At 41.7% G+C, this 14,671-nt stretch overlaps 1 protein-coding gene across 1 annotated transcript; it reads right to left on the reverse strand.

Moving 5' to 3' along the window:
* Nucleotides 1–827: 827 nt before the first annotated feature.
* On the reverse strand, nucleotides 828–14,643 carry LOC100892450 (protein prenyltransferase alpha subunit repeat-containing protein 1). The gene is made up of 7 exons (XM_003723976.3): nucleotides 14,493–14,643; nucleotides 13,273–13,427; nucleotides 5,145–5,220; nucleotides 4,540–4,644; nucleotides 3,950–4,277; nucleotides 2,984–3,192; nucleotides 828–2,286 (listed from the first exon to the last, which is right to left on the reverse strand). The coding sequence occupies exons 1-7, from the start codon at nucleotides 14,561–14,563 to the stop codon at nucleotides 1,830–1,832; spliced, it is 1,401 nt and encodes a 466-aa protein (XP_003724024.2). The 5' UTR covers nucleotides 14,564–14,643; the 3' UTR covers nucleotides 828–1,829.
* Between the last annotated feature and the right edge of the window lie 28 nt (nucleotides 14,644–14,671).

Below are 14,671 nucleotides of genomic sequence, written 5' to 3' on the forward strand. Positions count from 1 at the left end.
TGTTATTTTTTGTTGTCAACATTTTCCATCACAAAATATGTCATGACTACTTTTCTAAATTTAGAGTATCTATAATACTTGAACCTTGAAGTTATCCTCTCATCATCTCTTGTAGATGAATGACCTAAAGAATTTGAAAACTAAAACTTGTTATGGGTTCAATGTTAGTCTAGAATCTGGCTTGTTCCTATTTCATATCTCTATTATATTCCCAAATGTAGATAGCGTTATCAACAAACTCGTACGCCCAGCCTAAGAACCACATAAAAATTCTGGTATCACATCATTTTCGGCTTGCGGGAAGTAGGGGGAGATCGTGCAGTGGTGGAGATTATTAAAAATTAAATCAGCCAGATTGTTGACTAGTTTCATGTCAGCGACTGGTGAGAAGATACTACTTGATGCACCTGCATGTGTTTGCATAGAATAGGGCCCACATCAAACTTAAGTGCAACTTGGGTTCCCTTGGGTATTATGATTTTCTTTATTTCATCTTAAATACTCCCTATCCCATAGAATGCCAGATTAAAACAAATTCAGCTTGATTTTATGCATTCTACATGCACACAAATTATTTTCTAGGTAATTAGAACACTTTGAAATCATCAACTTGTCAGTTATCTCCATCATTTCAGTTCAAGTTTTTGTCAAGGACAAATAGTCCAAACAATTACTGTTGTTCAACTGTGGCCATGACCTGTATAAGTATGTGGAGCATGTCAGAATCATGATACATTTAAGTGACAATGGTGAATTTGTATCTGAAAGCTCTCACACACCAACAAAAGAAAATTCTTATAATGCCATATTTTAGTGGTAGCATGGATTTGTTTCAAAGCATAATTCAGGGATGCCAGCTAGAATTGATCAGAGGCCCTGAAAATCACTTAGAATAAGCTATTTTGTATTAAAAAAAGCCTATACTATGGTCTGAAAATAACTCACCAGGGCCTGAATTCAGGCTATTGCCTGAAAACTGGCATCCCTGATAATTCATAGAATTCAGAAAATTTCTAATTGAAGTAATGAGATTTTGAAACTACTTTCAATGTAATATTAAATATGAGTAACAAAAATATTGACAAGTTTTAAAAGTAAGGCAATGCTGTTCACACTAATGCCAACTTAGTCATACATGGCAAAATAAGGCAAGACTACTCTTTGCAAAACATGATTTGGAATATAATTATGCAGCCCTGAGCAAAACTTACTAAATGCAGACAACGTTACGTTATTGTGTCAATGATAACTTGCGTATGATTCAAAATAAAAGTATAAAACCCAAGTCAGAGGAAGACAGATGAAGAAAGGGAGGTAAGAGAATATTTGTTTTCTTTTCATCTAAATAATGCATAGAGCAACCACCTATGGGACTATACTCTTCCTGTTGAGTAGTAGTAAATGAGAGAGAGAAGAAAAAAAAGAAAACAAGGGGAGGGGATAGATAAAGTATACATATACATACATAAAAACTAATAATTTGAAATAGATCGAGAGAGAGAGAGAGAGAGAGAGAGAGATGGGATAGAGAGAGAAGAGAGAGTAACCTGGCTACAAACGAAAGAAGTATAATCTCCAATAACAAATTGGGCACAACAGAAGTAAAGATAGTAAAGAATATATACGTTTATCTATACTTAATAATCTAAAGGCAATATAGGCTACTTATTTCAGGCTTTTATTTCTACCATTTACTTCCTAACCTACAATTACACCTTTGGTTATAAATATTCATCATCAGATTAATCTAATATTGACATGTACGCATAAATATAAGAAAATAACAAAGACATAAATCATCAAAAGAAATGGTGAAAAACAATATATATTTAGAATTGCACATGACATAGCCATTTTTTGTGACTGTCTATACACCTCTGTAACTGTGGTCTGTCCACTTTGAAGCACTTCTTGTACAGCAACTCCATGAATAGGTCTTCCTTGTGTAGCAACAGAGCCAGCGCATCCCCAATGTTCTCTTCCGCACAGCTGATGGAGCGCTCATACGCGGCATACTCCGCATGATCCACAGGGTCCATCTTGGCGGAGGAGGAGGATGTTGACGTCTTGGGACCAGGAAACGAGCTAGCACTTGAGAAGTCCTTCAGGAGGAGCCATTCCTTCTCCCCTTGCACCAAGGGTTCTGTATCCGATATGTCCTCACACATCTCAACACCGTTAGGGCTCTCGATCCTCTTTACATAGTCCAGGGTGTGTGGTGTTGTATAAGACACCCGGCAACAACCTCTCTGCAGACATTCTCTTCCCAACGTCAAGATAGATCTCCTGTAAAATGGAAAATTAATATGTCAAGTTATACTCATAGTAATAACAAAACAACAACAACAATAATAAATTAATATGCTGTTCTTGTACAGTGCACATCGCAGTATGATATAACTTCTTTATAAATGTTTGCTTTCAAAGGACTTTCAATATTGTTGACACAGCTTTTAGCTCCAGCCACCCTAGCGTTCAGTGCATTAGATCCACCTACTACACCTAGGTTGAGTGTGGCAAATGTAGATTAATGTTTTGTCAAAGGATAAAATTGCAGCAGCAGGATTCCAACCCTGTACCTTGTGGTTCACAGTCTGAGGACTTATCCACTAGGCAGCAACACATCTACATGTAATATTGCTTTCCATAATGACAGTGCAAGTTGAAGAGATAAAAATACTTTTTTTTTATCTCTTTTATTTTTTTTGTATCTCCTTGCCAGTTGACATATTTTAGGTTTTACGTCGAGGGGTCAGTGACACAAAGACGCAACTCCATTTTGGCCATTTTGAGAAAAAGTGGTTTAAGTGTCACTGAGCACTTGGGCCTTAAGGAGTTAAGTCTACGTTTCACTAGCCATTGACTTCAATGGGGTTTTGGGTGGAGTTAAGTCTTCGTGTTTCCTGGAAAGCCCACATTTTTCTGAATATTTTGATATCAAATACTTGATATGCTCACTGCTTAAACAAAGTGAACCACTGACCTGTGATACCAGATAGCTTCATGACCGGGGAAGTTCTCTATGAGGTTTGAAGTGAAGACCAACTCTTCATGGATCATCCTAAGTACATCTTCATGAGGGTGATGACATGACAGGGACTTGATAAGAAAATATCTGTAGTTGAACCCACTGTGATCAGATATGTGCTGTTTTACCCAGGATTTGGTGCTTTCAAGTTCCTTTAGTAATACCTGAAGAAGATTATAATATCAATTATCAGAATTAAAATGTATTTCCTGAATGTTTTATTGACAAGCTGCTGGTACAACAGAGGGTAGCTTATAATGTCATCTGTGTATGTTTTGTGATAATAAAATCAAGTCAATCACTAACATACAAAGTCTACTAATACTTCTGATGTTACTTGAACTATTGTGACTCAAAATAGTAAAACATGTAGATGTCAGCATAGCAACATCAGTCTGTCACAAGCTTATGATGTATTGATCTGTAATTGACAGCTTTCATTCCGGTCTCAGTCCTGGTCTTTGGACCTTCCTTGTGGACTACAATTTGTATTCAATCTTCATGGGAGAGAAAGAATTTCACTACTAGTGAGGATATAACCATTTTGGGGGTCATTGATACACAAAACATGCTACCGATATTAATACTAGGAAATGCAGCAAAATTCTTACATACTTAACACATTTTGAGATGGTTAGTAGCTACTACAGTCAAACCTGCTTCAGTGACCACCTGTATATAAAGACCACCTCTCTACAAAGACCACATGTTTTGTTTCCTTTGAAAATAGTTTCTCATTGGAACATGTACTAAAGGAACCCGTCTACAAAGACCACCTGCCTATAAAGACCCCTTTTCTTGCCTCCCTTGGTGGTCTTTATAGAGAGGTTTCACTGTATCATCATCATACTGGTAGTATACTCCCCCATAATCTGCAATCATTTGCCATACTTACAAAAAAGAATACCACAAGTGACTTACCCCTGTATCCAGTCTGGTTATTTCCTTTAGCACCCATATCCTGTGGCTCCAAGCATTGTAATTACTTGGATACCTATCAGCTGCTGCTCTGCAGGCATCCATCTCACGATCCACCACCTGCCGATGTCTCTCCGTCAGCTCAAAGGCATCAGCAGGGTGGGATGCGCTCCCTGCGGGGTGCGCTGGAGTGCCGTTGGAGTGATGCTGATTGTGGAAGGAGTTGCCGTTTGCTTGTTGTGCGGTGGAGTGGTGATGGTGGCTTGGTTGCGTACGTTTGGAAGATGATGTTGATGTTGATGACGGGAACAGCTGTTGTAACAGCCATCTCCTATAAATAAGAGAAAACATAACATTGATTTGGTCTGACCTGCAGAATTTGATTTCTAAACATCATTGTTGCTTTAAATTACTATTTAATATCTAAACAAGTAAACATGAATTCTCATTCATAAAGAATATTCAAAATTTACATTTTCTAGATGTATTTCTTCACAATAACTGTCTATCTTAGAAAGCTCTATTACTCTGGCTTAAAACTTAACTGCCAGGTGTGTTTAATAGAGGTGGCTAAGAATATATCAATACGGTACCTCTGAATGAAAGTTTCTGGGCTCTTTGGATGTTTGGTTTGGATTAGTGTTGCCAATTTGAGGTCATCGTCTGCTTTGATATAACGTTTGGTTACCAGTTCCTTCCTGTTGAAAAATAAATATACAAAGGTAAGAGTACACGTAGATCAGTATTCAAATTCCGGACAACAGAAATATTGAATTCACCAATAATCATATTCTCTAAAAAAAGTATGATATCAAAATTACAATTAACTCCTATATATTTATGAAAAAATAATCGAAATTTAATATCCTTTTAAAACATAGACGTATTCATACTCATTAAGGCTTAAATAACAAAGAGGTTGTTTAGATGCAATGGCTCTACACATAGACTCTAGCAATTAATTGTTATGGAACTGGGTGGTCCCAAATTTTGAAACAATCTACATAGAACCAACTAACTTGCCCTGGAAAACACTTCTAGCTGGCCTACCTTTATCAGACAAAGACAAAAGTTAGTTTTGTATTTTTAACCCATTGCATACAGGAGCTGTGTGGCCCTTGTATTAAGCCTATCAGAATTAGAGAATTAAATTGTCAATAGGTTAACAAGAGACATTAGAAAGAATCTTGAAACTTACCTCAAGTTCCATACTGTGTAACAGTCTGGATTGAGTAAAAGTACTGTGCAGCTGAATTCATGTAAAGATTTCAAATCTGCCATCAAGCGCCAAAGAAAGAGAGAGAAAGAGAGAAACACAAATAGAAATTAATGTATTCAAAAGTTACTTCATTACGTACAAAGAGTAAATACATTGTAGGCCAAAGCAATCCTAATATAAGACTGGACAAGGAAAGCCGTTTCTAAAAATAGGATAAATGTAACTCCATGTAGTAATTGTAGTTCATCAAAGTCAAGGTTTATGTAACACCAGGTTCGTGCTTCAATATCATGCATACAGTCAACAAAGGAATATAAAGACAATAGTAATTGATTTACTGTTTCACCTTTAATCTGCTTATCCGAAGGGTGGATAAAGCTAAGGCATGAGATATACTTTTACAGATAATCAAATAAACAAACATAATATACTTAAGGGCCCACTACGATTTATATTAATAAGACCGGTCGTTTATAAAGAAGAAGAAGATTGTCCGCTCATCAACGAATATGGTACATTGCTATCAAACGCGTATTGTTGGAGAACAATAATTAATTCAGGATAGCGTTCCCTATATGATCATTGCTGCATAGCGTTCATATAAGTCAATTTAAATATGGAGGCTGTTATCCAATGGACAGGGTTGATATGGGATGGAGTTGCGTGATCTCTTCAAGAAAGCCGAAGATTCGTTTCTCCGCAGTGAAGGGCTATAAAAGGGAGCCTGCACCAGTATACGTCTTCCCCTCACAATGTTCAGAAGCAAAAGAGAATGACCACATGTTTGCAATGTCCAGATAAGCGGACTAAAGATAACATTCCAAGGAGAGAGGTGGTCAGAGAAGAGAGAGTGGAGGATAGAGAAGCCTATAGGGTTATGTGCATAACAGGTGTATATCCCCACACAGTAGAGAGAGGGGAAAGGAATCGGAGAGAGATGAGAGAGAGAGAGGGGCAACTGTAGTTAAATGAATCAATGCTGAGGGAATGATGGCCATACTATATAGTCACACTTTATGGGTGTTACACTCTCCCCCTCCAACCTTTCACCGTCCCGGTGAGATATAGACCAAAGAAAAACAAGAATTTAGTTCAACAAACTATTGTTGTAGTTTTTTTCTTAATCCTCCTTTATATACAGTTATCAATGTCCTAATAACCTCTGCCTAACATAACTGAAAATCCCTTTACGTTTCGGCTTAGCATCAACGGATAGATTAAACGGTTCACCCGGGTTATAGTAATTCAGCCTCGTTGGTGCTATGGAAGGCCTAGTTGACTTTCTCAAGTCACTATGTACAGAGTGCGTTGGTGAAGGAGAGTCAAGGTTCTCACTGATGTCTTCATGGCTCGGATTACCCTCTGCGTGGTGGTCACGTGAGGCTGGGTCTGGGACAACAGAGTTCGTCTGTTCAGCTGTTTCGTTAGAAACTGGAGAGTCGGGTGTGTTTGGAGCTTCTCCAAAAGTAGAAGAATTTGCCTCTTCAGGTACTCGATCTGAAGAAAAGGATTCAATATATTCAGAAGCTTCAGTGGAGGGAGACGCTTCTACCTCTTCTTGAGAAGGCTGGGAGTCCGGAGAGCTGATAATCTCAGGAGCTGTCTCTTCTACCTCTACAGCTGGCATGTTATCCACATCAATATCCCTCTCAACAGATGCTTCATCGATCTCCTGTGGACCATCAAGGTGCAGCTGTCTAAAATCCTCTATATGGGGAACAGTAGTGTTCTCAATCTCATCGTTCTGTACCTGATTACTAGGCGTGAATTCCTGTGCTTCAGGCCTGAGGTTATTCGCTAACTGCTCTGTACTGCCAGTCAATACATCGTGGATAGTGTCTACTTCAGCTACAGGTTGTGGATCCAAAGGTGTCTGGTCCTGACGAGAGGGTTCTGGCAGATAATGGAGAACAGAAAAACCATCACTATCGGAATCACTGGTCACATAGCTAGAGGTTTGTGAACCTTTCCGAATGGGCCGGCCTTTCTTTCTCAAGCGCTTAGGGACTGATCGGGGTGGTAGAGGATCAATATGTTGTTCTTCCACCTGTGGATCAGGTCGTCCTATGGGGAGGAGTAGATTACGGTGCAGCGTCGAGACTCTACCACCAGATTCTGATTTGACGTTATACACTGGAAGAGAGATGTCGTTTTGGCCTACCACCATATATGGTTCAGCCTTCCACCGATCCGCAAGTTTGTGGGGGCCTTTCAATCCGAAATTCTTCACGAGCACCCGGTCACCAGTGTGGAGTTCTCTGCCCCGCACTTTCAAGTCATACCGCTGCTTATTTGTGGTTGCTGCCTTCTGTGACGCTGTCTTGGCGGCTTGGAAAGCCTGCTTAAGTCCTGCCCTCAACTTTGATACATATTTGACATGATCTATGGCGTGACAGCCATCTGGGCGAGTATCAAACTCCACATCTATCGCCAACCGAGCCTCCCTTCCAAACATCAGGTAGTATGGGCTGTAACCAGTGCTGTCCGTCTTGGTGGAGTTATATGCATGGACCAATGATGCCACATGTTGGCTCCAGTTTACCTTTTCTTCATGCTTGAGTGTGCCAAGCATATTCAGTAATGTCCGGTTAAAGCGTTCTGGCTGGGGGTCTCCTTGGGGGTGATACGGAGTAGTGCGGGATTTCTTGATGTTGAGAAGCTTGGTCAGCTCTTTAATCACTTTTCCCTCGAACTCTCGTCCTTGATCAGAATGGAGTCTTTGCGGCAGGCCATAGTGGACGAAATACTTTTCCCATAGCACTCGAGCGACTGTTCGCGCTGTCTGATCCTTGGTTGGGAATGCCTGGGCGTACCTCGTAAAATGGTCGGTGACCACTAGAATAGATTTGAAACCCCTGGCGTCTATCTCCAGTCCAAGAAAATCCATACACACCAGCTCCATAGGTTGGGTGGTTTGTATGCTGTGAAGTGGGGCGCTCCGTGTGGGGAGGGTCTTGCGGGCTTGACATCTCCTGCAGTTCCCAACCCATCGTTCAATATCTTGTGCCATCTTAGGCCAAAAAAATCTGGCACGAACGAGGGAGGATGTTTTGTCACTTCCAAGGTGTCCATGTTGGTCATGCAGGCTCCGTAGTGCATCTTGTCGATGAGACGTTGGTAAGACGAGTTGAAATATAGTCCTCCCGTCCCGGGCTTTCGACACTCTGTGCAGCACGCCCCGAATGAGTTTGAGCTTTGGGAACTCTCGAACAAGAATTCTCTCATCGGATGATTTGGGGGTGCGTCTATTCGGCTTTCTACCACTCTGAACCCAATATTTTGCTGCTTTGATTGCTGGGTCAGCGTCTTGTGCACCGGTCCAGTTAACCTGGTTTGCCATACTGCTAACCTTTGGGAATTCATATTCATCTGGCACTGCTTCTGCGCTCATGGACAGGCAAGATACCAAGGCTTCAGGACTTGAATGGGAAACTCTTGATTTCGTGGCTGCAGACACTGACATCAAGACTGAGTTGGTAGCTTCGAGATCAATGATTTGGTCTGGCTCACCTAGATCCTCTTTGAGTCGTGCTGTCAGATATCTCAGGTCTGGATATTCTTTAGGTTGTCTGGGTTCAGGTAGTCGAGATAAGGCATCAGCATTGGCGTTTGCTCGGCCTGGGCGGTAGTGGATGCTGATATCAAAATTTGCTAGTTGTGATACCCAGCGGTGTCCAGTGGCGTCAAGTTTGGCTGACGTAAGGACGTAGGTCAGCGGATTGTTGTCTGTAAACACCTTGGTTCCCTTGGCCATGTACAAGTAATCGTTGAATTGTTCAGTTACCGCCCACTTCAGTGCGAGGAATTCTAACTTGTGGGCCGGGTAGTTCCGCTCAGATTTGGAGAGACCTCGACTAGCATAGGCTACAGGACGCAGTTGACCATCACAGTCCTGGCAAAGGACTGCCCCAAGTCCGTCTCCACTTGCATCCAACTGCAGGACGAATGGCTTCTGCAAGTCTGCAAATGCCAGCACTGGGGCGCTTGATAAGGAATCTTTCAACTGATTGAAGGCACTGGTGCACTCTGTTGTCCACTTATCTCCTAATGGCTCTGATGGTCTGAATTTCCCTTTCGTCGGCTGGCCCTTCTTTGCAACTCCTGCAGTCAAGGAATGCAGTGGTCGAGCAATCTTGGAATAGCCCTTGACAAATCTCCGGTAATAGCCTGTAAAGCCGAGGAAAGATCGCAGTTCCTTCACAGTAGTTGGAGTTGGCCAATCTTTGAGTGCCGCTGTTTTGCTTGTGTCTGTCTTGACACCCTCATCAGAGACGACATGTCCCAAGTACTTGACTGAGTTACAGCAAAGCTGACACTTCTCTGGAGATACTTTGAGTCCATATGAAATGAGACGGTCTAGGACTTTCATGAGGCGTGTAGTCATCTCCTCTAGTGTCTTTCCGAATACGATGATATCATCCATGTATACCAGGGCTTCCTTGAGGTGTATTCCAGTCATGCACTGCTCCATGAGTCTCTGGAATGTGGCTGGTGCTCCCTTGACTCCTTGTGGCATCCGTTCAAATTGATAGAAGCCTACCGGGCAGATGAAGGCAGTTTTCTCCTTATCTTGGTCAGCCATAGGAATCTGGTAGTACCCTGACTTCAAATCAAGCACGGAAAACCACTTATTACCACTCAAGGCATCTATTGCTTCTTGGATGAGTGGTACAACGTATTGGTCGGGTACGGTTCTCGCATTCAGTTTCCGGTAGTCTATGCAGAGGCGCAACTTCCCCGTCTTTTTCCTGACAAGGACAATTGGGGATGCGTAACGACTACGAGACTCTTTTATGATGCCAGCTTCTAAGAGTTCTTGAAGATGCTCCCTCAGGTCTTCAAGGTCGGCAGGGGACACTCTTCTGGATCTCTCCCTAAATGGCGTCTCATCGGTCATTCGTATCTCATGGTAGATCTTGTCTGTCTTACCCATGTTTAGGGGATCATGACAGAACACTGCAGACTTGTCTTGTAATATGTTCAGGAGCTGCTGCTTATCCTCTGGAGATATGGGACCCCATGTCAAAGGCAAGCTTGCCACATCAACATCATTTTTGGCGATTTTATTGTATATGGCTGAACAGATGGGATTTATCGAGTCAGTTGGTTTCCTCTTGTATGTATGGTAGCATTGGCGGAACACTCCAGAGTTGGTTCCCACAACAACAGGATGGTCTTTGGTGTTCCGATTATCTGGGATGACTAGAGCTAGTGTAGAGAATGGCTTGTCGGTGCCGGTGAATTCTAACTCAAAACTGATATCTATTTGAGTATACCCAATATACGGTATTTGGCCTCCACCACCGTGCCACAAGACCAGGTCCTTGAGAGGGTGAATGTACTTCTCCAACTTCTTACACAGGCTTTCTGGTATGAGGGTGACTTGCGATCCACTGTCTAGCAAGCATTGTAAAGGGTGGTTGTCCACAAAACAGGGGTAGGAAGCACTTTCCCCAACCAGACCACTCGGAATGTCATTTCCTGTATCCTCCCTTGCAGGCTCATGTTGGCTGCTCATTGACGTGGCGGGTATGTCTTGTTTGGAGCTTGAGTGGACTCGGGCCCCAGACGGCTCCGTCTCTGGTACCCAAAGGCGTTTCCCTGACTGAGACAACCGATCAGCTTCTGGTTGACTGCAGCCAGGTTAGGGGGGTTTGGACACTTCCTGCGAAAATGCCCGTCTTCCCCACACTTGTAGCAGAAGTTAGGATGTTTGTTTGTGTCTGGGGTTTGGAAAGCATTCACAACTACCGGGTCCTGAGATGTCGCCCCCCTGTCCCTCATCTGTTGCTCCAGCCTTGCAAGCCGCACCTCCATGGCATTTGATGGTTCTGTAGGGCTTTCCACTACTGCTTGGAGACTTCTCCCTTTGACGGGTCTCCTCTGTCTCTTCTCTGCGACCTCCACTTCATATCGCCTCACCTGGCTTAGAAGGGTGATGAAGGAGGGTGGGTCATGTAAGAGATCCCTAAGCCTTAAACTCACTAGGAGCATCTCATCATAGAGACTCCGGATGAACTTCTGCAGCCGGAGGTAGTCTGCCCTGTCCGGAGGCGCTCCTCCCTTTCGTACTGCCCGTCTCAGGGTAGAGTTCAACCGCATGATGAACTCTGAGGGTTTCTCCTGATCATGCTGCGCCATGTCGTGAAACTTAAGGAGTATCTCCTCCCCGCTCTCGGTGGTGCCGAATGCAGCTTCAAGGGCTGATATATAGTCCTCTGCGGATGCCTGCAGCTTGCTTAGCTTCAGATCCCTCACAATGGTTGATGCAGGGGGTCTGAGGGCTTCGCTAATTCGCCGCCGTTTTTCTACCTCTTCAAGGCCGGCTGCTGTCCACTCCTGCAGCTGCCCTTCTGCCTGATCAACCCACAGGTCGAAACCATCTTCGTCACGCGATGGCGAGAGAGATCCTGAGAAAGGCCTCAGCTTTCTGTAATTTGAGTGGAGGCTCATGTTGAAAAAGTCTTTCATCAGGCGATGATCCTGCCCTTCCCGAGGCATTGTTCCTGGCTGGTGGGAGAACTCTGGGACTCGCGATCGAGTTGCACTCCTCTTTTCTCTAGCTTCTACTAGTGTTACTCTTCGCCTTGTCTGTTTTGTTTGATGAGCTAGCAACACTAGATGAAAGGGCGTGAGGGTTCCTCTTATGGGCACATGTATGTCTTGGTCGCGTAGGGTGACCAGTGAAACCTTCTGGTCCAGCTCCAGAAGTAGGGCGATAGAGGGTGACTTGCAGTGAGGCTGTCGTTCTAGCACCGCTGCACTCTGCACACAGTTCACTACTTCAGAAATAGCACATAATAACTCATCAACATCAACAGTAGTATCATCCACCTCATCCCCAATGAGGAGGACTGCCATATCTAAGGCAATATCCTCTTTCTTGCATAGGGCCCTAGCTGGCTCTAACAAGTTTGCTTTATATTCGGCCATTATATACTACAAAATAACCTTCACTGGTACTGGCTCCCGAAAACAAGTGAAATAAAAAATTGCATGTAAAATTGAACGAAAAAAATAATTTAGCTTATAAACATTGAGTAACTGTATTATTCAAAGCATAAGTCCTGGCAAGGTCGCCATTTGTAACACCAGGTTCGTGCTTCAATATCATGCATACAGTCAACAAAGGAATATAAAGACAATAGTAATTGATTTACTGTTTCACCTTTAATCTGCTTATCCGAAGGGTGGATAAAGCTAAGGCATGAGATATACTTTTACAGATAATCAAATAAACAAACATAATATACTTAAGGGCCCACTACGATTTATATTAATAAGACCGGTCGTTTATAAAGAAGAAGAAGATTGTCCGCTCATCAACGAATATGGTACATTGCTATCAAACGCGTATTGTTGGAGAACAATAATTAATTCAGGATAGCGTTCCCTATATGATCATTGCTGCATAGCGTTCATATAAGTCAATTTAAATATGGAGGCTGTTATCCAATGGACAGGGTTGATATGGGATGGAGTTGCGTGATCTCTTCAAGAAAGCCGAAGATTCGTTTCTCCGCAGTGAAGGGCTATAAAAGGGAGCCTGCACCAGTATACGTCTTCCCCTCACAATGTTCAGAAGCAAAAGAGAATGACCACATGTTTGCAATGTCCAGATAAGCGGACTAAAGATAACATTCCAAGGAGAGAGGTGGTCAGAGAAGAGAGAGTGGAGGATAGAGAAGCCTATAGGGTTATGTGCATAACAGGTGTATATCCCCACACAGTAGAGAGAGGGGAAAGGAATCGGAGAGAGATGAGAGAGAGAGAGGGGCAACTGTAGTTAAATGAATCAATGCTGAGGGAATGATGGCCATACTATATAGTCACACTTTATGGGTGTTACATTTATTTCTGTCAATATGCTCTGCATCACAAAGGCCTACGGTATTCTGAATATCTTATAAAACTATAGACTACGTTTTTTTGTTGGTTTAATTCAGCATCATTACAGTGTACATATGGAATCAGTCAAATTTGACTATTATCACTACCTATTTTATACATTTGTTTTTTAGTATGAACTTTAATTATAAAAAACAATTAATTCACCTCTCTCTGTTATCATATTTATTTGTGTGTGTGTGTGTCCCTGGATAAATACCTTTCACTGCTGCTGTATTCTTTAACAGGTTTTTGTAGACAAAGTTGAACAGGAGTTTAATGCTCCATGTTTGCAGACCAAGTTTATGATTCTCTAGCACCACAGGACTTCTATTCACTACAGGCTCAGGACAGTAGATGAAGTCAAACTCATCACTAGAAAAAGAAGAACAAAAAATATAAAAAATCAGGACATCATCAAGAAATGTTACATTTTGCAACTATAGCAATTAATGAAAATTAACACATCTTAAGAGTCTAATAACACCTGGTCACAATGAATCCAGGTAAAGTCTTGGACCCATAAGGATAGCAAGATATACAATAAAATCTTTATGGGCTTTGAGTCTGAAAAAAGTATAGAAGGATTGAAAGTACCAACAAAATAAAATTAGGTGGGGCAAGGGCAAAAATCAGAGAAACAGTCTAATAAAAGAAAGTTCAAGAATAATCAGAACAACAAATGTTTTCAGTTTATAGATTTGAAAACAAATGTATGGGGAATTCCCCCCTTACCATTTGGTCACCACAGAATAAGAGACATCAATAGTCTTGGTCATAATTACACATACAGTATACATGTACATACCATTCCAGACATTTTAAGTGTTGAAAGATTTTTAAAAGCCTGTCTTATGTCTTATTTTTATGGAAAATCGGTCGGTATAATTCACTGTTAGTGAGTGTTACTGTTCAATAATAATTAATATAGACTATCTAGGTCTAGGGTGTCGCAGAGGGATGCCTTCAAAGAAAACCATAAATATCTTTGTGGTTTGAGAATTTGTTCAGAATTTTTTGGATGTTAGAGGCTAACTTAGAGGGTTAGTACATAAGGGTTAGAAACATATCATCCACAAATAATGCAATTTTTTCAACAACTTTCAACAATGTTACAATGAATAGAATTTGACTTTAGTTTTGTCTAAATATTAATGCTGGTTAACATTTAAATTTAAAGTTTCAATTCGCTTGTGCTAAAAGTAAAGTAACAAATAATGACTTTGTAATGAGTTACAAATAGTAGTCTGTATGTTTAACACCTTCTTGTAAAAGTAAAACAAGTGCAATTTCCTTTAGGATCCCCCCCCCCCCCCTACTAGTACTAAGCTTAGTGCACTGTCAGTGCAGTGTCACCATATTATTAGTCACCATCCATCCACACAATAAAAAAGCGTTCAAAACAAGAGAGAGAGAGATCAATCAGAGACCAATTCATACATTTTAGGATCTCGTCGAAGAGCACTGCTTAGATCCGCCAATATCCTCCTCGGTCGGCTATCATCTCCCATAATTCACATCAGAATAGAAGCAAAAGTCAGGGGAGAATCCTCAGATTAGTAGCACAAAATTAGTCGGCTAGCGCGCGCTCTCTAACTCCTATAATACAGATAATAGTT

This window comes from Strongylocentrotus purpuratus, unplaced genomic scaffold, assembly GCF_000002235.5.
Source record: "Strongylocentrotus purpuratus isolate Spur 01 unplaced genomic scaffold, Spur_5.0 spur5_scaffold_9, whole genome shotgun sequence".
NCBI classification, from domain to species: Eukaryota; Metazoa; Echinodermata; class Echinoidea; order Camarodonta; family Strongylocentrotidae; genus Strongylocentrotus; species Strongylocentrotus purpuratus.